This window comes from Balaenoptera musculus, chromosome 15 (genome assembly GCF_009873245.2).
Source record: "Balaenoptera musculus isolate JJ_BM4_2016_0621 chromosome 15, mBalMus1.pri.v3, whole genome shotgun sequence".
NCBI classification, from domain to species: domain Eukaryota; kingdom Metazoa; phylum Chordata; class Mammalia; order Artiodactyla; family Balaenopteridae; genus Balaenoptera; species Balaenoptera musculus.
Genome location: NC_045799.1, coordinates 85,308,315 through 85,332,641, shown reverse-complemented (window position 1 = coordinate 85,332,641; position 24,327 = coordinate 85,308,315). Strand labels below are relative to the sequence as shown.

General features: G+C 59.3%; 1 protein-coding gene across 1 annotated transcript in view; it reads left to right on the top strand.

The window, feature by feature from the left end:
- SDK1 (sidekick cell adhesion molecule 1) overlaps window positions 1–24,327 on the top strand; it is an 824,383-nt gene that overhangs the window by 772,325 nt on the left and 27,731 nt on the right. The window contains exons 38-42 of the mRNA XM_036826800.1: window positions 6,345–6,460; window positions 8,701–8,887; window positions 10,628–10,765; window positions 17,627–17,788; window positions 18,293–18,418. Coding sequence (XP_036682695.1) covers window positions 6,345–6,460; window positions 8,701–8,887; window positions 10,628–10,765; window positions 17,627–17,788; window positions 18,293–18,418 — 729 coding nt within the window. The remainder of the gene's footprint in view (window positions 1–6,344; window positions 6,461–8,700; window positions 8,888–10,627; window positions 10,766–17,626; window positions 17,789–18,292; window positions 18,419–24,327) is intronic.

Genomic DNA, 24,327 nt, shown 5'->3' with positions numbered 1-24,327 from the left:
CTGGAGCACCTCTAATTCTGTCCACATGTGTGAACGTGCTCTGTCAGAGCTAAGAGTCCTCGTTAACTCACCCCGTCCTTGGTCCGAGGCACCTGTAATCAGAACCACTCAAGCTCCTGCACTGCTCCAGAATTCTGTAATTCTGCCAGGACATCCACCAGTGAAAAGGCAAGGAGTTTATCCTAGATTTCCTGTGCAAACTCATGGGGCCAAGGCCACAGCTGGGTCTGGGCTGGTTAAGAGGACATGTTGACCTTAACAGAGGGTGTTTCGCTGGAACACCATGAAATCCTGCATTTGCAACAGGGGCCACACCAAATTCCAGCCAGCCTCTGGCAGCCCAGAGCGTGCAGTCTGGCCTTGGGCTGGGTGCTTTCCCTGAGGAGCTCACACTGGTCGGGTTGTATTAGTTATCTGCTGCTGCGTAACAAATTGTCCCAACGTAGCTGCTCAGACAGCACACACCTGCAACCTCGCAGAGTCTGTGGGTCAGGAATCCAGGCTCAACTTAGCTGGGTCCTCTACCTTGGGTCTCTCACAAGGTGTCGCCAGGCCTGCAGCGCTGTCCAAGGGCTCGACCAGGGAGGGCCCCTTTCTGAGCTCACGGGTGGTTGTGCGCGGGACCCCGTTTCCTGGGCTGATGGGCAGAGGCCTCCCCGAGGTCCTCGCCTGGCCACCTCTCTGTGGCGCATCACCATACAGGCTGGTTTCCTTAGAGGGAGCTGGTGGGGGTGAGAGGAGCCAGGAGGGGGCACCAGCAGGAGGGGCGGCTCAGGCTCCCTGACCTGCCTCCAGGAGGCTGCCCACCCCACTGTGTCTGCCATATCCTACGTGTCAGAAGGGTCGCGTGAGGCTGTGAGCACCGGGAGTGGGGTCCCTGGAGCTGTAACCAGGATCCATGGTGACACACCTGGGCTGCTCTCGGTTCATACGGGAACCACCAGGGAGACGGACATCTAGACGTGTCAGCGCATGGTGACTCGATTACCTACCGTCTCTACAGGGACAGAGCCCACATAGGAGCAGTGCCCTATGTGCCCAGTGCCCAGATAAACCCTCGGGCGATTATCTGGACAGAGAGGTCACCTCGGGGACGAGCTTGAGGGCACCACGCGCCCCTGGCCGGGCCTTGCTCTGCTCTCACACCACCCATTTCATTTCAGCTCGAAAACCCTTTACGTCTGATATTTTCTCCAATCTTACGAACAATGGAACTGTGGCTCAGAGATTGAACAGAGTCCCAAGTCCCACCAGCTGAGCCCAGACCTTAAACTCGCCAGCCAGGGCTTCTTCCACAGCCTCCCAGCTATGGTTTCTATAGCCTGGAGTACATGGCATTGATTTTTTTGAAAATAGTTTTTGTGACCAGTTTCAGGATTCTTCTTGCTAAGCTTCCTGGGAGTTGTTTTTGCTTCTGGCTCAGCAGTGAGGTGATGGAGGACAGGCTGGGGATCGGCGCTCGGAGGGGAGGACGGCAGCTGGGGTGAGATGTGCTGGTCTGAGGGGGCTGCTCCAGGAACCCAGGCACGTGGGGCTGAATTCCCTGCCCCCCCTACCCACCCACCCCACCCACTACCCCTGCCCCGGCCCCAGGAATTCCCTTGGGAGGGAGGGAGGGAGGCTCAGAGCCAAGCTGCCTGGGTTTGTACGAGGCCGAATCCACAAGCTTGCTGAGTGTGTGACCTCGGGCAGGTTACCGGATCTCTCTGGGCCTTAGTCTTCCCGTCCGTGTAATGGGCAGTGACTTGTACCCACCACCCCAGGTTATAAGGATGAAGTGAGCCCAGATGAAGGGTTTGGAAGAGATGCCTGATCCCCTGGTGTGAAGGGATCACCATCGGTATCGGCGTCAGCGCCATTCACATCCCACTGATGGATCCCTACGTTAACCAGGAGTTACAGCAGACGTTAGCATCACTGTGTTTGTCTTCACAAGTCCTGGGGGTTCTGGAGAGATGGGGGCTGTCGGTTGAGAGAAGGGTGGTGTGTGTCCCTCATGTTCGTTACAGATTTATCAGATATGATCTCACTTTTGTCTGTTGTAAGCTCTGTTAAAAATTACTTTGTAATGTCAACAGAAATGCTCATTTTCGGACCTGAGTTCCTGCGGGCGGGGCTCACAGCTGCCTGGCGTCCTGGTGACTGGGCGTTGGACGTCCCGTTTGGTGGCAGCAGTGACTCACAGCCTTCTTCCGGAGGAGGAGGGGGCTGCACGCCTGCCCAGACGTGGCTCCTTCCTGGGTCCTTGCGATCTGCCCCCTCCTTCCTTCCTGGGCCGAGTCGCTGCTTGTGCCTCGGGGCCGAAGCCCCGCCACCCACGTAAACCTCCTTTATGGACCGAGGGGGCCCAGAGGGCACACAGTTACCCAGACCTGGAGTCCCTCCCCGCCGGTTATCCCCGCTTAGGGGAACAGATGTGTTGGCAAAGTTTGCTGAGAAGGTGAATTACATTCGAGTATTCTGTTTCCTACTCACTTTGACAGGAAATCAGAAAGAGTGTTTGACCAGAGAAATGTTGGTGTAATTAAAGTGAACTGATGAATGTACAGTTTTTTAAAAATTACATAAAGAAGTACTTATTTCATTATATTAAAACATTAACAATGATCCTCAGATTATCAGTTAAAATCTTGCTCTACCCAAGTAATAAATCAATGGCTTACAAAGAGTGAAAGTCAAAACCGAGCACGGTCTGGCCTGGTCCCTCAACAGCAGTTCCAGCCCCCGGACGCCCGTCTGTCGAGTCGCCGGCAGACGCCCTGCCCCCCAGCTCTCCACTGCTCCTCCATCCCCACCTCCCCGGCCCACGGTCCCGTGGTAGATCCCCCCCATTCCTGAAGAGCCAGCTGGATGTTCTGTTTCCAGGAAAGACCCCACGTCCCCCAGCCAGACGTGACCCCTCGTGGCCCTCTGACCCTGTCCTCACATTCTACCTGGTACTATGACTGCTGTGAATGATGTCTCCTGTTGAACCTGTCTTGTGCATCCTTGTGTCCACCCGCTCCTCCGAGCTAAGCCGAGGGCCTGGTTGATATTCAGGAAAACGTCAGCGAAGTTGCTCTGTGGCGACAAATCACCCCCAAGTCTCAGCGCCTGAAACACCACCCGTGTGTTTTCTCTCGCGCGTCCCTGTCCTTCACGGTCAGCTACGTCTCTCGTGCTCCCAGACACAGATGGGGATCAGCCCCCCTGGGGGCCCCGCTGGTCTGGGGGTGGGGAGGGGTCAGCGCCATGGAACGCTCTGGAAGCTCCTGCTGGGAAGGGCCGGACCTGCATGTAACTACTGCTCCCCTGTCGTCGGCCAGACCAGTGACAGAGGGAGGCGTGCAGCTCCCTCAGGGGGGACTGGCTGCAGGGTGGGTGGGCGCCCCCCGCCGCGCCACGGGGGCAGAGTGAGCGGGCGAGCGGGGGCCGGATGGTGAACGGTCCCACCCGAGCAGCTGACAAGCCCCTGCCCTCCCAGCCTCGGCTGTTTACCGAATGCCTTTGAGGCGTCGTTTCCTCTCCTTGCCGTGGTCTGAGCGCACAGCTGCCTGCGCAGCTGCCTCCCTGGAGCAGAGGTTCTGAAAGCTTGACGTGGGCGCCCCGATGAGCCCAGGGCCGCCCAGGGTCTGCGGGATGCAGAGCCAGGAGCCCGTGAGCCAGCACCCCGCTGTCAGCAGCAAGCCTACACTGGGTCAGGGCAGCCGCCGTGTGTCCCTGACACCTGATGGCCACGTCGGGGCCAGAGAAGCCCGCCCAGGGCCCGAGCGAACTAGACAAAGTGCTGCCCTCCCTGCTCCGTGGGACCCGCCCGCCGAGTCCAGCCCACAGCACCCAGCTTTGCAGGGCCTCTCCCAGGGCTCAGCCAGAATCCCAGAAGATTCCAGAAATCGCTGGGATTCCACTACTGTGTCAGGTGCATGGAGCCCCCAGAAGTCCAGGAAGCTTCTCTATCACCGCCCTGCCCGGCCCTCTCTCCGGGGCCGCGGTGGCAGGAGCGATCGCTCAAGGCCGGTGGGTGACAGCTGTGGGACAGCGTTGTCTGCCTGGGCCGAGACGCCGGATGGAGAGAATCTCCGCTCTGCGCCCTAACCCTGCACCCACCTTCCAGCGCTGTCTGAGGGCAATCTGCGTATCAGCAAACGCCAGGGACTGCCAGGCCAGGCCAGCGTGCTTTTAAAAACTAATTTCATGCCTTTTAACACAGCATTCCTAGCTGATGTTTGTGGGCGCCGTACTCCACAGATGCTGAAGGTGGAGAACAACAGGATCACGACCCATCAGACACGCCATCGGTTTCCAAACTGAGCACCTTCATGACAGAAGAGGGTTGCACTGGGGGTGTAGACAGACGGCCTTCCTGCAAGTCAGGGTCTCCCGTCAGGGTGGAGACCCCGAGGATCTCAGGAGCCAAAAAATTAAGTCTTGAAACCGGCGTGCTTTGCTCTGTGTTCACGTGGGTTTCTCCCTCCCCTGCTGTGTTAGCATCACAAAAGTCCTTGTCACCTGCAGCATTTTTGTGACCGGAAGGGGCTCTGCTGTAGGACAGCTGGGGGGCGTGGAGACAGCGTGTGGGGCTCAGCCGCCCAGGACAGGACCGGGGGTGGCGGTGGAGGGAGGCTTTGCCCAGCCCATGTCAACCCCAGAGCCGTCGTGCGCCCTGGGTTTGGCTGTGCTTCGCGAGGGAAACTTGGGGGACTGGGGCGACCACACACAGATGGTCCTAACCCACCACCAGGGTAATGGCTGTGCTCAATTTTGCCTTTCACATTTTAATCGTACAACAGTAATTTTGTGATCGAGTCGCCCATGGCAAACAGGCAGAAGACATTAACTTTATTTATGTTGTGGATTATTAATGTGGCTGTTAAAATTCCTCCAGTTAGTTTTGATTGAATTGTTTTTTTGTGTGATTCTGTTGTTTAATGGAGCGGTAAATAAGAATTTCTGATAATGAGGCCAAGCATCTGTCACAACAACCTGGTGTGGGTTATTAACATTTCCATTAACGGCAGGGTGGGCAGCGATAATACAGGAGCCACGCAGTTAGAACAAAATAAATAGTTGGTGTCAGGCTGAGTGGGTGTTAATTACTATTTTATTCTACACTGGTGGGGGGGGGGCGGAAGCAGGGAGAGGAAGACGCGGGGGAGGGGTGCCTCAAGGAGGTCATCCTCTCCCCAGAGAGACTGTGAGCTGGGCTGCCTCCCTCCACTGACGTGTGGTCCTTTCCCTTCATGGCCCTAAATAGACTTGAGGCAAGAGGCAGCGCCCGGGCCGCAGGCGGGGCCGCGGAAGGCGAGGGTGCTGGGTTGGCGCCCTGCCCCTGCAGCCGTGTCCCCGACAGCTCCGTGGAGCGCCCCAGGGTCCAGCCCAGCGTGGAGTTCACCGGGGGAGGGGTGACCCCGGTGGGAGGAAGGAGTAGCTCCTGGGAGGCAGAGGACAGACCGGCCGGCGGGGAGAAATGTCCCCAAATGTACACGTGCGTCCTCTGCGTCGTTCCCAACCTACCCGTGGCTGCCTGCGAGGCCACGGCCACGGCGTCCTGTCAGTCACCTTTCACCTTTGACCTGCACAGTGTGGCCCTGCTGACACCCACACAGCACCCGGGGGCCCTCGGGGTTGGGAGGGAAGGAGTGGGACCGGGTCCTCCTGCGGGGCGCGGAGCTGTGGCCTCTGCGCTCCGTCCCCGAGGAGGGGCAGCCCCGGGTCTGCAGCCGTCAGCTCCACCTGGAGCAGGGCTTCGTACCCCAGGATCTGGGACTCGTGGTGGGAACACAGATGCCTTTCTTTATTTATTTTTGGCCGCGAGGCCTGTGGGATCGTAGTTCCCTGACCGGGGATCGAACCCAGGCCCTCGGCAGTGAAAGCGCAGAGTCCTAACCACTGGGCCGCCAGGGGACTCCCACAAATGCCTTTATTTTCTCCGAGTTCCACCTGGAACTTAGCATCTCCCTCGGTTATGAATATGGCGACGCACCAGTGCCGCATCAGTGGGGCCTGGGACTCTCTCAGCGGCAGGGCCCCGGCTGTGCCCCCGGGTGTGCCCCCGTCGCGGCGAGGTTGGCTGTTACTGTGCCGTCTCCGCTCATCCCGCTTGACCTCAGAGCCGTCGCTAGAGCAGCTCTAAGCCTGACTTCAGGGCTCAGTCACAAGCACGTGGGTTACTGTATCACACCTTTGTTTTCCAAAGCTCTGCCGTGTCTCGATATAATCGGTTTTCTTTGGGATTCTCCAGATTTCATTTCCTGCATTTAAAAGCGTGGTTCTGAGAAGGGTTTGTGGTCATGCTGGCATACAAGCTGGGTGGTCCAGGGCAGGGTCTCGGGACTTCTCAGCGGACCCCGCTGCTCTCTCCGCAGCCCCGGCCATGGCTCCGCAGCACGTGCAGGTGAACCCACTCACGGCCAGCCAGCTGGAGGTCACGTGGGACCCGCCGCCGCCCGAGAGCCAGAACGGAAACATCCAGGGCTACAAGGCAAGGCGCTCTCTCGCTTGGTTTGGCTCTTCTTTCCAGGTCACTTGTGGGCCAGGGTCAGCGGCCTGAATCCCCAGATCTCCCAAGGGCTCCGCTGGGACCCTGGCCACCCTCGGCTCACCCTGCCCTTCTGCTTCCCGTCCTGACTCGCGCCGACGGACCCTCGGCCCCCAGAGCCCCGGGCATCGCCGAGCGGCTGGAATGGGCTCAGCCTGACCTTGCCTCTGGCCTGGGAGAGCGGGGCCCAGTTCCCCGCGCAGACCTCCCCCTGCACCCCCTCTGGGAGTCTCCACTGCCTTTGCTGACAGTAAAAGGGAAGCACTCAAGAGAGTTCCCCCCACCCCAGCCCTGCCCTGGGTCCGAGTCTCTTGTTCAGTAGGTCCAGGATGGGGCCCAAGGATTTGCGTGCTCCTGGGAACCTCACTTTGAGAACCCTTACACTGACCTGTCATGATTCCCCATTAAATATCCCAGAGGTGGGATCCAAGAGAGGCAGTAGCCCGTTGCAGTCCGAGCATCAGGTGATGAACAGTGACACAGAGTTGGTGGGGGCACGAAGCCCCCCGCAGTGTTCCACCTCCAGTATCTCCCCTGCGTAGGGGGCTCGGACCCCGTGAGATCAGCTAAAACCGTCCTGAAGTGCCGTCCCTTGAAAATTCCCCACCTTCCTCCAGAGTGAATTTCCTTGTCTGGTCTGTTGAGCCCAAGTTGATCATTCATCAGACTCCATGGGCTAGCCTACCCTGAAGACTATTGGACCAATTAAATGTTCCTTTAAAAATGACATTTGTAGGTGTTTTGTGAAAATAAATACCATCTTCCACGGCAGGGCACCTGCAGTGATTAATGAGGTAACGGAAAGTCCCCTGAGCCCAGAGGCAAGGTGCTATTTATGTATGTCCAAAACATGTTTCCTAATTTCCTAATGATAGAGACGTTGAACTTGGATATTGATCTCAAGTTAGTAAGGCCTGTTCAAGCAGAGCGTCTCATCTGGTCAGTTCAGAGAGCAGAAGCCGAACTGCGTCTTGCAGGTGGATGTAGCGAGGCTCACCCGCCAGCTCCGCTCCGGCCTGGCCAGGCGTGTGGGCGCGGGAAAGCAGGCCCCAGGCCCCGCGCAGCCTGGCAGCCTCGGCTGCTCTGTGCGTGGGCCAGCGGCTCTCACGGCCTGGCCTCTTGTAGGCCCACAGAGCCGAGGTGGATCCGTGGATTGGGGCTGTCTTTGGGTGGCCTGGCTGGCACGGGCTTGGGCAGTGGTCCTCGGCCAGCTGTCTAGGGGAGCAGTTCTGATGACCTGGCCGGCTGTCTAGGGGAGCAGTTCTGATGACCCGGCCGGCTGTCTAGGGGAGCAGTTCTGATGACCCAGCCGGCTGTCTAGGGGAGCAGTTCTGGTGACCCGGCCAGCTGTCTAGGGGAGCAGTTCTGATGACCCGGCCGGCTGTCTAGGGGAGCAGTTCTGATGACCTGGCCGGCTGTCTAGGGGAGCAGTTCTGATGACCTGGCCGGCTGTCTAGGGGAGCAGTTCTGATGACCTGGCCGGCTGTCTAGGGAAGCAGTTCTGATGACCTGGCCGGCTGTCTAGGGGAGCAGTTCTGATGACCTGGCTGGCTGTCTAGGGGAGCAGTTCTGATGACCTGGCCGGCTGTCTAGGGGAGCAGTTCTGATGACCCGAGCAAACCTTTGTGCGCGGCATCATGTTCGCCCACGAGTGCATTAAAAACTAGACGAGGAGAAACGGAACCCAGGAGAAACAAAGGCTGCTCCAACAGGGCTGAGCCCTACGTGGTTCATCTCCACGTTGTTTTTGGCTGTTTTAACATCCAGAGTATTGGGTCACATTGATCCAAGCCTTCGATCTCAGCCTTAAAAGAAAATGTGGGAGCGTAGGGTAGAAGTTGGGGGCTTGTTCTACCCACAGGCTGGAGCAGGGGGTAGATGGGTCTCCCTGCTGTCCAGAAGCTTGGGGGGAAGGGGCAGGGCCCCCACAGCCAGCCCTGTGAGAGAAAAGGCACTTTCCTGGCAGCCGAAGGAGATGCCACCGAAATGCCACCTCCATCCTCAGGCCCCGTCCACCCTGGCCTGGCCTCAGCCACCCCCGACTCTGCAGAGCACAGCTCGGCCCCCGGGAGCACTCAGGTCCCCTCTGGCTCAGTGGCCACCTGTCCCCAGGCTGAGAAACAGAGGGGGCGCCACCCCTCCCCCCCCCACGCTGACCTCCAGCCTCTGGCTCTTTCTGGCAGATCTACTACTGGGAGGCGGACAGCCAGAACGGGACGGAGAAGATGCGGGTGCTGTTCCTGCCTGAGACCACGGCGAAGCTGAAGAACCTCACCAGCCATACCCAGTACCTGGTCAGCATCTCGGCCTTCAACGCCGCTGGAGACGGGCCCAGGAGTGACCCCCGGCAGGGCCGTACCCACCAGGCCGGTAGGAGGACAGTGTGTTTCCTTTCAGCAGCCTGGGTCACCCCCCTGCCCTGCAGCTGTTCCCCGACCCGCCCTCTCCATTCCCTCGGCGCTCCGCTCTGCCTGTCCTGTGGGCCAGATCCCGCGTAGCTGGGAATTTCTGGGTCCGGTTCACGTGGTGTCCCCAGCGCCCAGCCCAGGCCTGCTGTGTGGAGCTGCCCCGTAAACGTTCACCAGTGTGAGCAGCGCGGGGCGGTGGGGGGCCGGCCTTCCATCTGCACAGGGCCTCGTCTGTCACCGGCAGGACTTGCTCCAGGCCCGCGGGGGGTTCTCTCAGGGTCCAGAGCCCGGGGCAGGGGGAGCTCCTTGTGTGCTGACGTGCTGAGCCCAGGCCGCAGTGTCAGCCCCCCGGGCCTCTGGGCCACAGAGACCCCTGGAAGCAGCTGGCAGGCTGTCTCTCAGACACACGCCCCGCGCGGGTCCTAGGGCGTTTCCGGGCTGCCCTGCCGGGGGTCACACTGCCTGTGGCCCCCTCTCCCCACCTGGGGTGCGTTCTGAGCCGCTCACTCACTCTCCTGGTGACTCTCAGAGTCCCTGGCGGTTTGGGGCGCTTCCTGAGGCTGACCAGGCTTCCCGAGGGAACAGCAGCTGGGTCCTGGGTCCCGGGAGCTCTGGGGCCTTCTTGAGATGCAGGGAGTGGAAGGCTGGCAATGTAAGTTAGGGAGCCCATGGGGCACAGACCCACCGGCTCAGGGCTCCCCAGACTTCCGTGGGTTCAGCCTTCCCGGGAACAGGGGCTGCTGCGTGTCAGGCCCCCTGTGAGATGCCCATGACCGGATTGCAGGGGCTGCATCCTCGGGGCCCGTCCAGCAGCCCGGGAGGGGCCGTCTGTGGCCTCTGAGCGGGAAGGGTCTGGGCGGACCTGTGGGGCCGAGGGTAGGAGGTGGAGGCCCTCGGACGCTGCGGGCCTGGCGGGTCACAGGGCCAAAGGGCCCCCAAGGACGGGGGAGGACGGAAGGGGGCAAGTGGGGGCCGACTCAGTGGGCATTTCTGAGCACGGAGGGGGACCCGCCTACGGGGGGGCGTCAGTGCCCACCGGGGTAGGGGCAGCTCTGGGTGCCAGCACCCACCCGGCCCTCCCACGGGGCCCAGGCAGACGGGAGCCGCGGGCGGGGTCGGCGTCCTCCCTGGCCCCACAGCCTGCCTCTGCCTCTGCCAGGAGCTTCTTCCAGCTCAGGGTGGCGCGTGAGCTCCCCCACCTCCAGACCAAGGGGGACAGTGAGGTGGCCGGGCGCCTGTGGGCTGTCAGATGAGGACCAGTGTGCGGGGGTGTCCTTGGAGGCCTCGGGGCCCCCCAGGAGGGGAGGGGAGAGCCCACCCCTCCCCAGAGGAGCAGGACTGGAGCCCGTGGAAGCCTCCAGCAGGTGCTAGAAGATGGCGCTGTCTGCACTTCATTTTCTGTTGCACTTCATTTTCTGTTTCCATCCATGATTCGTTTTTATGCCTTTGCCATTGCATCTCTCAGGCCCCTTTGTGTTTAAACACCGCCGTTTCCTCTCCTCTTCTCGGGAGGGTGTGAGTTTCTGATTGACCCTGGGAAGTTCGGAGATGATCAATAAATCTCCTTTTCATCCACGGCATTGAGACTGCACTGAGTTGAAGACACCGTCTAATAAGATCTCTATTCCGCGCGGAGACGCAGACACGTACGTAGGTGACGTAAAGGGGCTTCGGCGAGCGTCCTCTCTGTCCTGTCCTCCAGCTCCCGGGACCCCCAGCTTTCTGGCATTCTCGGAAGTAACCTCCACCACGCTGAACGTTTCGTGGGGGGAGCCCACGGCAGCCAATGGCGTCCTGCAGGGCTACCGAGTGGTGTACGAGCCCTTAGCGCCTGTCCAAGGTAAGCCTCCCGGCTGCGTGACACCCACCGTCTACCCGGCGCGGCGCCTGGAGGGGCGGGTGAACCGGCTGAGCGCGTCCGGGGTTCCACACGGCCCTCTCCGCAGGGCCCCTGACCCGGCCTCTTTATCACCCAAGACCCGCCTCTCCTGCTGCGCCTGGGATCTCAGTGCTCGTCCCACCCTGGGTGCCACGAGCTGGAGCCACGTGGGCAACGGGGCCCGGATGCTTCCCTCGGGTGCTCCCCTGGGGCCGCCTTCATTCTTCCGTTTACTCAGCGAGGTTTTTGTTTGTTTATCGTGTCGGGGCGGGGTAGGGATTGGCCCTCACCTTGCGGGATGTTTCCCCACCAGGGATTGAACCTGGGTCACCGCAAAGTGCCGCGTCGTAACCACTAGACTGCCAGGGAACTCCGCTCAGCAAGTCTGTTTTAAGTGCCTGCTGTGTGCCGGGTGCCGTTCTAGATGCTGGAGTCTGTGGATCCAGGGAAGCTGGGATCTGAGCTGACCCGTTCAACGAGATCCTTGCTTTCCTGAGTGCAGTGAGCTGTGCTGCAGGGAGGAGAGAGCAACACACAAACAGACACACACACACAAACAAAGTCTGGTAGTGATCAGCACCATGAAGAAGAGAGCAGAGCCGCGTGAGAGCGTCGGGCGTGGAGCGGGGGCAGGCGCTGAGAGACAGGAAGGGCCCAGGCGCCCAGCGTCCGAGGCGAGACTGGCCCACAGAGGCTCGGTCACGCGGGGCCTGCAGGGAGGGGGCGATGCCAGTCGTCCGGGCGGCCGCAGGGCCAGTGACATGGGACCGAGGTGGAGCCAGGGGCACCGGGTCTGAGTTACAGGAGACCGGGATCCCCAGCTGAATAAACCCCAGCGCCAGCAGGGGGGCTGGCAGGGGCTCCAGGCGGGGATGATGGACGGGAGAGGAGAGGACAGGGGCGGGGTGGACAGGGCAGGCGGGAAGGAACTGGGCCGTGACGGCATGTCTCTGTCCCTGCGCCCCGGCTGTAGCTGGTGCCGCCAGCTCTGTGCTGATTTGATTTCTTATCCACTCGTCTCTGCCCGCTGCCCCGCTCCCGGAGCGCACACCGAGGGCCGAGTGGGCATTTCTTTCTGTCCCCACCGTGTGCCCGGCACTGTGGTGCAGAGGAGGGAGGTGAGGCCCTGGTCATAGACGCAGACAGACTGTAGAAATTATAGATTATTTAATGTCTGGGAGGAAAAGATATCACCAACACATCAAATGATATTGGCTCTCCATTTAAAGCTGTGATAAAAGTTTCCTTTTAAGACAAGCACATTCAAGTAAAACAGGGAGTTGATTTGAAGAAGAAAAGTTAAGCCCTAGATTTTATTTCATCGAATCTACACTGCCATGGCCTGTGAGATTCATTGTTATTTTATGAAGTGCTGAGAAAGAAAAAATGCTTCCACTAAACCACGGCCCGGTCCTCTTGAAGCATCAGTTCCGAGCTGCATCCCAAATCAGAGATGTAAAAATGCGAGGGGGAAAAATTGCGTCTCAGAAAATCGATGAACTTAAGTAAATAACAGTAGAGGTGACAGAGGGTCCTTCCTGTCTCGCAGTGAACTTAGGTAAATAACAGTAGAGGCGACGTGTGGATACGGTTTGTAAAACAGCCAAGAGGCTGGGGACCAGCACTGATTTAGCGTGCTCTGCTGTATCCTTTCAGGACCCAGCACCTGTCTGGGGACAGGCGGCCTGGGCGTGGCTTGGGTCGAGGTCCAGAAGGAGACGGGCCACGTTCTTGCTCGTTCAGTAGGGAGGGAGGGCCGAGAATTACTGGAGACTTTCATTTTGCTCACCAGCGTTCCCTGCACACGCATGCACACACACGCACGCACACAGATTCCACGAGCCCAGGTCCCAAACACCTTTTCAAGGGTATTAACCCACGAGTGTTGTTCAGACGAGAGAGGGTTGCCAAGAATGGTGCCTGACAGGCCTCCGCCTCCTTCCTCACCCCAGACCGTGAGTGAGGCTTCCCACGCTTCCGCAAGTAAGCGACTGACTGCTGAGCAGAGCATCTGTGTGGGTAGGTTTGCACAGTCTTTCCAGAAACCCCACGGCCCACACCTGTCTCCTTGGCCTCCAGGCAAGGCCATCGCCCGGCGGGATTCCGCCGCGGGGCCTGTCTGTGCCCCCCGTTACCCTCCTCCGCACGGTCAGGCGTTCGAATTGCTGCCGGGTTGCCGCAAGGCTTCCCCACGCCTGCTCCCCGCCCCCCCCACCCCGCCTCATCGCCGGGGGGCGCAGCAGCTCCGGTTTCCCCGTGTCCTCGGGGTTGAGCTTGCTTGTTTGTTCCACGTTGTTTGGACACTCAGGGTCACCACGAGCAGCTCACAGGGTTCTCCCTGTGCGCCCGTCAACACGACCCCACCGAGCACTCCGACCAGCAGGGGCTGTCCCTCCGGCACTGCCTACGCACCAGGCCGCACCCACCGCTCTCGTGTGTTCTCCCCTCGGCCTCACCACAGCCCTGCGGGGCGGGCCGCGTCTATCCTCAGGCTACAGACAAAGCAGTCGGGCTTCAGGCCCTTAAGACGTTGTCCGCGCGGCCTACGGTGGGGGGATGGGGGGAGAGGAGGGATTCGAACCCAGGCGGGCGGGTTCAAGAGCCGAGGTCTTATCTGTCACACGACGGGGACGTCTGGAGCACTTGTGTCTCTGAACGTGGACGTGATGGTGAGCGGCAGAGACAGAGCCCGAGGGGCAGTCAGGAAAGCATTTTGCTTCGCGGCCGCGGGTGGGGCTTGCCGTTCCCTGGGGTGACAGCAGGTGGAGTCACTTCGGTCACAGCCGTCTTCGCCTCGTTTCACAAGCACTGAGACGCCCGCCGTCCGCAGCAGCGCCCCTTGTCTGTGGGGAGGGCCGCTGCTCTCAGCCTGGGTCTCTGGCCAGCGTGCCAACCATGCCATCGGAGCAGGGACGGGGGCTCAGCCCTGCGCTCACCCAGCCGCCGCCCCGGCCCCTGCGCCCTCAGCAGCAAACTGCCCAGATGCCAGGTTCTGACCCACTGACGCCTGCTTGCCTGTCAGGTGGCCGGTGCAGGGCTGGGGCTACCCCACGTGACAGTGACGGCGACAGGAAGCGTCCAGTCCCGCCTGAGGCGTCGCAGGGCTGCCTCCAGCACCAGGCCTGCACTAAGCCGGGCTCCCAACCGCAGACCACCCTGCCCCCCGACAGCTCTGGCCCTGCTCCCGCTGGGGTGAGGCTGGCCACAGGCCTTGAGCCTCCCCCGGCCCCCTGGCAACCAGCAAACACCCCTTCCCCAGGAGCAGAGCTCACCGACCCACTGCCCTGGTGCCACCCTGGTGACCCTGTGACCTTCCCAAAGTGCCCCGCTCACTGCCAACCCAGCATCACGTCCCAGGATCCCACCACGAGCCCTCCTGGACCACGGCCTCTGCCGGAACCCCTGACTTAGCCAGATGTACACTAGTCCTGAACCCTTCCGGCGGCCACGGCTGGCAGCCTCACAGGCCAGAGAGGAGCACAGCCCGGCCAAAGTGGGGCCGTAAGGAGGCCGTCACGTGGGGCGTGGGCAGTGGCTGCCGGTGGCGGTGCCCCTGGTGGTGGGTGTCACGGGTCGAGCACAGGAAGACCCCAGATCGAGCCCCGTTGCGCTCCTCCGGACCTGGCCGCGTGACTCACAGTGGCCACGGGAGCAGCAACCGCCGTGGGGCGGGCGGAGGCGTGGAAAGCATTTGCACGCCAGAGGCACCCTGTCCTCTCGCTGCTCCGGCAGCCCTGCCGCCTCGTGGACACGCGTGAGCCGGCCCTCGGGGCGATGACAAGGACGTGACCCCTCCGTCCTCTTGCCTTGGTGGACATCCGGCCACCTGCCGGGCACGTGAGGACCAGCCACAGCTGCACGCAGGAGCCCGGCCGCGATCGGCCACGCCAGCCGCCTCCCAAGGCCTGCCCAGCAGGATCGCGGGCTGAGCTCCACGGTGGCCGCCACGAGCCCCTGGGTGCTGGGGCAGCGTGGCCACCCGGAGTGGGAGACGTTCAGCCAGGGACCCAGGTGGATTGCAGCACCCGGAGTTTAATGTGCTTTCCAACAGTCACTGCAGGGTCTGGGATCCGGGCCTCCTGACACTGCTGTGAGGTGGGCACTGCCCACTCAGGACCGACGGGAAACGGAGGCCTGCAGAGGTCAAGTGCGTCGCCCGGCGTCACACGGGGAAGAAGTAACAGGCCTGGGACAGGCTCCAAATCCCGGGGCGTCCGCACTCCCCGTCCCGCTGGCCGACCCCGCGAGTTTCAGAGGGAACCCGCCCTCGGCCGATCCTGGAGCAGCGGCGCTCGCCCTGGGCGCCTCTCTGCCAGGGCTCTTTGGGGCATTCTGACCTAAGACCGCGCCGTGGCCTAGCTGAGCAGGCCCGACACCGTGGACAGAGTTGTGGGTGAGAACAGAGAGGCTGAACACCAGGCCGCGGCTGTGAAAGCACCACACAGCTTCCCGGACCCGCTGAGGGCAGGCTGCCCGGCACCTCGGGCCCTGGTCCAGCCCTGGCTGCCCTACGTCCCCACACCTGGGCCCATCCCTCCCCAGCGGCCCCCAGTTCCCCGATTCTGTATCTCCTCCCCTTAGGGCGGCTGGCTGATGTGATGGGTGTGCAGGCCTCCTGGAAGGCATCTCCTGGAGAAGCCTGGCCCTCACCCCCTTCGCTGTTGGATCTGGGATTTACGCAGGGAACCATGAAAGTAGTAAGCGGGACTCCGAACCATTTCAGTACTCTCATATGCCTCTGAGGACCCGTGCATCTCCCAGAGATATGGCTGCAAACGTACGGAGAACCTCAAGCATCTTTGTTTTATATTAACTCTCTGTGGTAACGCCAGTTCCCTTGTGAAGATCACCGAAGATATGATATTTTTGTTGATGTACACATACACAAGTTTGTGGTAAAGACAGTAAAAAAGCAGTTGTAAAGCAGTGACCTCACCCTGGGGTGACCCTTCTTCGTGCCCCCTCCCCCAGGCCCGGGCAGCGTCTGGAGGGACACCTGCAGACCCCGGTCAGGCAGCCTGCAGCCCAGGCCCCGGGAACAGGGGCGTCGATGTGGTACTGCAGTGCTGTGGACCCCGGGTCCCCCAACCAGGAAAGTAGGCCTGGCTGCGTGGGGAGCCCCCAGACCCTCGGAACACTGATTCGTGTTCTTGGGAATCTGATTCTGTAGAAGAGCTATTTTTATGTTTTCTTACATGTTTGAAATGGAAGTATTTCAGGCGATTGCACCCTGAGGTTTGGAGTGCAGGGCATGGTTTTAAAATTGACTAAATAAATAAGATGCTGACGTGCTTGGGATGGGGTGGAGGGAGGGGAGCAGACTAGCTCTTCCTCCTGGTGGGACAGAATTCACAAAATCTGTGCACGGGGTTGGTTTTGCTCCGAGGAGAAGGAGGGCATTTTTTTAACAAAAAAAGGGGCTGCTCTCCAGAAAAACTTTATATCTGGCAGGATCCCGTGTGTTCACTGCTGACAGTCAACCACGTGTGCAGATTGTCATCCCTGAAACCCCATTCTGGAGCGAAGCAGCTGAGGGGCGGCCTCTCTGTGCAGAAATGGCCCTGCTTCTCTACCGAAAAGCTCCAATCACGCAAGAGCAGCCCAAGTTGCTCCAAAATAACTTGGAAGAGAATCGTTTAGCTGAACAAATGTTTTATAAAAGGCTCAATATGAAGACAGTAAACCAACTAGAAGGGGTTCTGGAGACCTGTAGGATCTGAGGAATTTGCTTTGATGACTTTGAAAGCTGGACCCACTTTGTAGCGAGGACGCACGTTGTTGGGCTCTTCTGAGGTCAAGGCCAGCCTAGGATTCAAGGTGCCGATAACACCGGCCGGTCGCAGCGAGGGCAGGTGGCCCCTTGGTCTTGGGAAGGACAGCCGTTCTCTGTGTGTGGGACACGGTGGCGTGGACGCTGGACCCAGGACAGCAGGCACCCAGTGTGGCTCTTCCACACGACCTCTGCTGACTAACAAGTCCTGGAATTGCCCCAGCCTGACATCCTCCTCCAAGAGGTGCCCGACAGACACCGGTGTGTTGAAGGCTCTGAGAAGTCCCGCAGTCTAGAGCTTATGTAGCTTTTTTTGTTTGAATGCTTCATTTTCAGACTTGTTTTACCAGAGAACCCTATTTTCCCTTCTGGAAAATGCTGCGTTTGTGTAATTTTCAGTTTGTATCCCCTTGCCAAAGTGTCCCACCTCTATTTTCTAATTAAACCTAGTACACCCAGCATCACATCTGCTCGGTGTCTGTTTTTGTGCGGGAAGCGTCTCTGTGCTGGCACAGGTCTGTGGAGCTGTGTCACCACCGCTCTCTGTGGTGACAGGCTCGCCATGTTTCAGGGTCTGTGGATGAAGTTGTCATGCGTCGCCAAAGCCTTTAGGCCGCAGGGTGGTCCCCGCGGGGGGGCCGCCTTCAGCCCATGCAGAGCCTTGCTCCATCTCCCTCCTCCACGTCCTCCCCCCCGACTAAGTTGGGAAGCCCGAGGTCGCCTCCGACGTGACACAGGGCTTTGTGCAGCTCCGAGCCAAGTGGGGAGGGACCCTCCAGACGTCAGGGGCCTGCCCCCCCCTTGGTGCCGGTCGCCGGGGTTCTCTCACCCCGACGTGGCCAGTGAACCGGGACCGCCTCCCGCGTGCTGTGAGGGGGGCTCTTCCCTGTGTCGGCACCCGCTTATCAAGCTTAGACTCTAATTGCACTTATCTGTGTTGGAAACCGGCCATTACCACCACTTAACGTCCCAGTGGTGAGAAATGCTTCCTCAGCAAACCCCGCGGCCCCCTCGGTGCTCAGGGCCCCTCTCGCCCTTCCCGGCGGCTCTAGGGGTGAGCAAGGTGGTGACGGTGGACGTGAAGGGGAACTGGCAACGCTGGCTGAAGGTGCGCGACCTCACCAAGGGGGTGACCTACTTCTTCCGAGTGCAAGCGCGGACCATCGCCTACGGGCCCGAGCTGCGGGCCAGCGTCACGGCCGGCCCGGCCGAGGGTGAGTATCGGGCCTCCTTTGTCTGGTCAGGGGTCTCAGGACTCTTTTGGCCCCGCCTTCCAAGGCGTGTGTTACCTGAACGTCTGCACGTGGACGCATTCAGTGCGGGCGAGCAAGTGCTTAGGTGTTAAGCGTGTCCAGTTTGTGTTTGTTTTCTGGAAAAAAAGTAAGAGAAAAGAAGTGCATTCAATTTTTGAAATAAGATACATGAGAAAAATTTAAAGTCTTCCTATCATGAAGAGGAGCCACACAGTTCCCACTGCACGAATGCCCTTGGCCTCTGTTTAAGCGCTTTCGGAGGAGAGGGCAGTGGATCGAGCGGGCACCTCCACGCCTCAGCTCTCTTGATGCTCTGACGGACCCTGTGAGGCCAGTGTCAGCCCCACCCCGACTTTCAAGATGAGGGACTGACCCCGCCTGGAGACCTAGCAGCAGAGCTGGCCCCTCTGCAGGCCCAGGAGTCCCGGGCCAAAGCCCACCCGCTCTTTTCTCCTCTGTCCACAGGTTCCCCGGGCTCCCCTCGAGACGTCTCGGTCACCAGATCCGCCTCTGAGCTCACCCTGCAGTGGACGGAGGGCCGCGCGGGCAGGACGCCCACCACGGGCTACGTCATCGAGGCCAGGCCCTCAGGTAGGGCGGGCGAAACCCCGAGACGGTGTCTCTGCATCTGTAAAAGAGGGGACGTGTCAGAGCTTGGGGCCTCCCCGGCCCAGCATTTCCCTGATGACGTGGAGACGGAGGGCATTGACTTGAAATGAGAGGCTCCCTCCCACTCCCCCACCCCCCGTTGTTGTTTTTCTTTTAATATTTATTTATTTTGGCCGCGCTGGGTCTCAGATGCGGCACGCGAGATCTTTGTTGCGGCCTGCGGACTCTTAGTTGCGGCCTGCGGGAGCTAGTTCCCTGAGCAGGGATGGAACCCCATTGGGAGCGCGGAGCCCTACCCACTGGACCACCGGGGAAGCCCCCATCCCCCCGTTTTCATAACCACGGCTGCGCTAGCGGCCTCACGGGCGTCAGACCCATGGCGTTCTGGCCACGTTACCCAGGCTTAGGGGGAGGATGAGTGTCACTCGGATACACATGCATGAGAACTTAGGGCCCCTTAAGGACGTCCTCAGCTCACCGGTGAGACCCACGCGTGTTTTCAGAGGCTCCGCTCGAGATCTCGGTGGAGGGCGACCTGCTCATTTCGGATCATTATGAACCTTCCTGTTAGCAGTGAAACCCACACGCCATCCGCTGAGAGCGGGTTGAGATCCGCCCCGACCCCATCTGCCCTAAGAGGGCTTCCGCCTTCTCTCTGTTCAAGTAATACCTAAGGGCGGACATCACTGGAAAGTGAACGATGGTTTGAGTCGGATGTTACAGCTGGAGCTGGGGGGGTATCACCCTCGCAGGAGCCCCGGGCACGTTCACCGCGACCTTCAGACGGCCGTACGTCTCAGCGTGAACATCCGAGCATGAAAATACACGGCGTGCCAGGGACGCACTTGGAAAGCGAATCACCAGGCCCCGCCGCCAGCTGGACTGCGGCGCCGCGAGCATGTCAGTGTGGTGTTTAAAGAAGCTATTAGACCAAGAGGGAAGGTCCCCGGAGCTGCAGACGCCACTGTGTCACAGGCGCCCCTCCTCCCACCAAATGGCTTTCGAAAGATTACTGGTTAGAAGTGCCTTCTAGAAACTTCTAAGGAGAAACCTAGTACATAAAACCGAAACAGTTTCTACGTCAAGGCGATGTGAATACTTCTTTGGCTCAAGAATGCCCACGTTCAGCCCCGGGCCTGGGGCATCCCGGAAGTTTCTGATAAGCAGGGCATTTGGCCTTTTCTGGAAATGGAGGGTCCCAAATCCGTGACGGGGCTGGACTCGCCAGAGGCCTCTGTGGTCACGTGTTCCCCCCGTACCTCTGAAAGCAGTGGCCCCCAGAAGAGCCAGCCAGCTCTCTGCTGGCGACATCTGACCCGGGGCACTTTCGGAGATCAACAAGTGCCGTGGCTGAAAGGCCCTGCGAGGTCTGGGCCCAGACTGAGGCAGTGGGGGTTGCACTGACCTGAGGAGGCAAAGCCGTTTGCTCCCCAAATGCAGGGAGAGCGTTTATTGCAGAGGTTGCCTTGCTCAGGCGCACCAAGGGGCTCCATCAGCTCCAACGGGAAAAAATACGTTTTTATCTTCACTAGCCCTCTAACTGAAATTTAGCTTTCCCTTCACTTATAAACACGTGTTAGTTTGCTCGGCTACTATAACCGAGTACCAAACACTGGGTGGCTTAGATAATAGAAACGTGTTCTCTCTCAGTTCTGGAGGCTGGAACCCCAGATCGAGGTGTACGCAGGGTTGGTTCCCTCTGGGGGCCATCGGGGAGGATCTGGTCCGGGCCTCTCCCCTGGCTTCTGGCGTGTCGCTAACAACCTTTGCGGGTCCTTGGCTTGTAGCAGAATCATCAGCCAGACCCCTACCTCCCTCTTCACGTGGCCTCCTCCCTGTGTTCCTGTCTGTGTCCAAACTTCCCCCTTTTAGAAGAACCCCAGTCATACTCGTTTAGGGCCCACCCTCATGACCTCATCTTAACTAATTACGTCTGCAAAGACCCTGTTTCCAAATAAGGTCGCATTCTGAGATACTAAGGATTAGGCCTTGAAGGTATGAATGATGAGGGGACCCAGTTCAACCCATAACCGTAGGTGAGAAACCACGTAAGTAATTGCAGTACCTGTGAAACCGCCAGCAGTAGAAATCACAGCTACGTTCACATCACGTGCCAGCTGTGCAGAGATTTCCCAAGATCGTTCACACTCATCAGGGCGTTGAAATTACGGTCGTCTGCAGACCCTGCTGGACCTTCTTATCGAAAGCGTTCATGAAGAAGCGAAGACTTCTGAGTTCCCTGAGATAAGGGTGTCACCTCAATGCACGTCTCTCCACCACATCTTCCAAAGACCGCGTAGCTTAACAAGGGTGCAAAGAAAACCCACGTGATCCAGACCTTCTGCGTAACCAGGAGACGGACGTGACTGTGAACTTGCGGTTACTGCTAGGCATTTAGGTGCATCACCCATATAACTGGTTTCCTTTTCAGTTTTATTTTATGCATGAAAACCATTCTGAGATGGGGTCCTTCAGAGTCAGCAGGTTACCAGAGGGTCCACGGCACCAAGAAAAGATTAGGAAGCCTCGCTCTAGAGGACACGCACCCAAGACTCCCGCCGAGTCGTTTGCTTCTACCTGAAAGCTTGTCTCCCCGACAAGAGTTAAAGATCCCAGTGGACACGTGGCTCTAAAAGGGCCGCACGAGGCACCCTTGGGGCGATGGAAACGCTCTGGATCAGTGTTACCGACCAGGGTTCTTGGCCTCCTTCCTCGATAGAAATTGATCAGAGGCCAGACAGGAAATTCAGGCAAGGCTGTATTGGGGCCCCTGCTGCAGCAGGGGGTGCGAGAACAAACAACAGCTTCCCTTGCTTGCTCACGCCCTGACGGGGGCGGGGCGGGGGGGGGAGTGAGCTTGTTCCTTATACGGGGTGAGGGTAGGGGTGTGTCCAGGAGTCGGACCAGAGGGGAGGCTTAGGTGCTTTGCCCACCTCTCAGGTGGTGTTGTGTGCAGGGGGCATGCTCAGTGCCCTGCTTTTGCTCCAGTCTCTTCAGAAGTGGCAGTTGGGTTTTTGGGTCTCTGTATCTTTTGGGTCCAGAATTTGTCCCAACTGGGCATGCACGTAGTTATTTTTAGTCTCATACAGTTTCTTTGGTTTTTGTTTCTCGAGGAGAGACGTGTCCAAGTGCAAGCATTGCAGCAAAGGGTCCCATCAGGACTGTGTCAACATCAGTTTCCCGGTTGCGCTGTACTGTAGTTTCCCAACACGACACCCTTGCGGGGGAACGGGGGGGTTGGAACGCTGGATAAAGGACACATGGGATGCCTGTGCTATTTCCCACAGCTGCATGGGAATCTACAATTATCTCAAAATAAAAAGCTTAGCTTAAATTTTTTTTTAAATCTCCACGGATGGTCTGCTCACCGTGGTCAGTCGAGCGCACCGTCTCTCTGAAACGAGCACCTTCGCGTCAGGGATGGGCCTGCGGGGAACAGACCTCCCCGCCAGCCAGACGCAGGCGCGTGGGCCTGGGATCTTAGCCGTGGTGAGTGCCCGGGGCCGTCCCGGGGTGCGGAGGGCGGGCTCTCAGGCTTCCTGGGGAGCTGGTCAATCTCCCCTCGTGCCGCCCTCGCTCATCCGTCTGCTGTGATGAAGGAAACGGGGTGCTCGGTGGTGACAAGTGCAGCTCCAGGGCGTCTGGAAGGTGGTGCAGCACTGATGGGGTGTCGCCCCACACCCGAGGGCCTCACCCGGACGCGAGCCTTCGGCGGCCAGCCGGCGGTCTGAGTCACCGGGTCACTACCAGAAGGTGGAAGGAAGCTGACCCACGGGGACCAAGACATGCCAGGAAACTGACCTGGAGGACGCTGTCGTTTTCAGTGAGCCCCGAAGATTCTGCTTCACTTTCTCAACACTGGAAAGCAGGTTGCCAGCGATTTCGACTGGACCAGAGCAGGCTGCCGGACTCACCGTCCAGCCACTGAAAGTTGAGAGAGACGCCCTCTCCCCCGGGCCCTCCCCGCTTAACGGAGGCCTGCGGCTGCTCGGAGTCAGATGAAATGCACTTACGGATTGTCAGTATTTAAACACCGTGCCGGTACCGTGGGCCTTGGATCTCAGCTGTCATCTATTACAGGCCTCATTACACAGCACAGTAAATGCTGCATCATCTTACTCTCGCCCCGAAGCTCTTTGGCGACACTCTCTCCGGGCAGGGCAGTGGTGTCTGCAGGGAGCTTGGTAGTGGTGTGGGGCCCTGGGAGGGGTAGTTTTTAATAGGGGGCCACCCAGGTTCCCATCACCGCGGGCGTCTGGAAAGACTGAGCCACTTCGTTGGGTGGCCCTGGGGGCCCCAGGCTGCCTGCCATCTCCCCACCAGGCCTCACCTCCGTCTTGCCCTTGGAAGGCACGGAGCTCGTCCGCTTGGCTGGCGCGGGGCGGGTGGCCCTGCAGCCTTGTGCATCTTCACTTGAACGTCTGCAAATTCTGCTGATGCCCTAACGTGAGAACACCGAACTGAACAGCAGCTGGTGAAATTCACATCGGACTAGGACACACACCCCCTCTCACTCCTGGAGAAGGGCGGTCAGCGAGTGTGGACGCGGCCCCAGACGCCGCAGGACAGCCTTGCCGAAGGTTCATTTGTCCGGTTGGGCGAAGGTTTGTTTCCTCCCGGTCGGTGTTGCTAAGCTCCCAGGAAGGCGGTGGAAACTATGCAGTGGGCATATGCAGATGATTTATTTGCACAAATTGTCCCGAGGCATTTTACTGTATAGATCAGGGAACCTAATTTACATATTTACACAATAGACCAGCATGGCACTAAAGGAACTATAAATATATTTTCCTCCCCACAGCAGCCGTGAAATACATATTTAGGATGTACCCAACGCAAGGCAGACATCGTGTTGCTTTTTTCACGAGTAGTGTATTTAGCCCAGAGAGGAGAGGGGGTGAGATGGAGCAGGGCCCCTGACCCCGTGGGCCCCTCCCTGCCCACTTGCAGTCCTCCTGGGGGCCCCCCAGGCCCCTCCCCGCTCATTCTGTCCACTTCCCATCTTTGCCTGCGGGACTTTTCAACTGAACAAAGGAAAAAAATCCATGCTTTTCGGAAGGTTTAACATCCACGGAAGTTGCCAAGTCAGCGTCCTCTGCCCGAGGGCTGCGGCCGCAGTTCTGACTCTGTCACGGGCCTGTGTTCACTGCTTCTCTCCTTCACGACCCCGAGTCGACAGCCTGTCGGGCTCTGCAGCCCCTTCTCTCTGGGCTGGGTCCTGGTCCCCGGCCATCCTTTGCGTTTCCACGTTCATCTCATTGTGCGTCCTGCCTTCAACAAGGATCGGATAACATACAATTGTTTTATCATCAGATGTATTTAGCCTCGGGTGTAAGCCCCACCTGTTTCAGTTCAATTTCCGACCCAGCCCAGTTACACCAAGAGAAGTGGCAGCGTTTAAGACATAAGCAGCTGCCAGGCTCAGAGCTGCAAGCCGACGTCATGGTGCTGGTTATGTGAGTTAGTGGAACCAGAACCCTTGGGCCGTGAGTGACAGTTTCACTCAGCGTGGAGACCCTGCTGGATTGTCCACGAGGTCAAACGTCTTTCTTGGCGTCTGCCTTGAAACCTGCCACAGACACACGCTTCTGGGCGTCGGCAGGGTAAGTGGAGCGCGGACCCTGGGATTCGGGAGGGCGGTGTCCCTGCTCCCCGGTTTCGAGGGCACGGCCGGGAGCAGGTGTGCCTGGGCGGTGAGGTGCTGGCCCCGCGGGAGAGAAGCTGCCTTGCGCCAAGCGCCAGAAACAAGTGCGGTCGGGGCAGCGACCCGTGTGGACTGAAGGCGCTTGCTCTCCTCGAGGATATTCAGTATTAGCCGTTCTCCTTTTTTAGTGAACAAATACTGCCATAGGGCAGCCAGGACCGAGAGCTCATATCTTTAAAGGAAACCC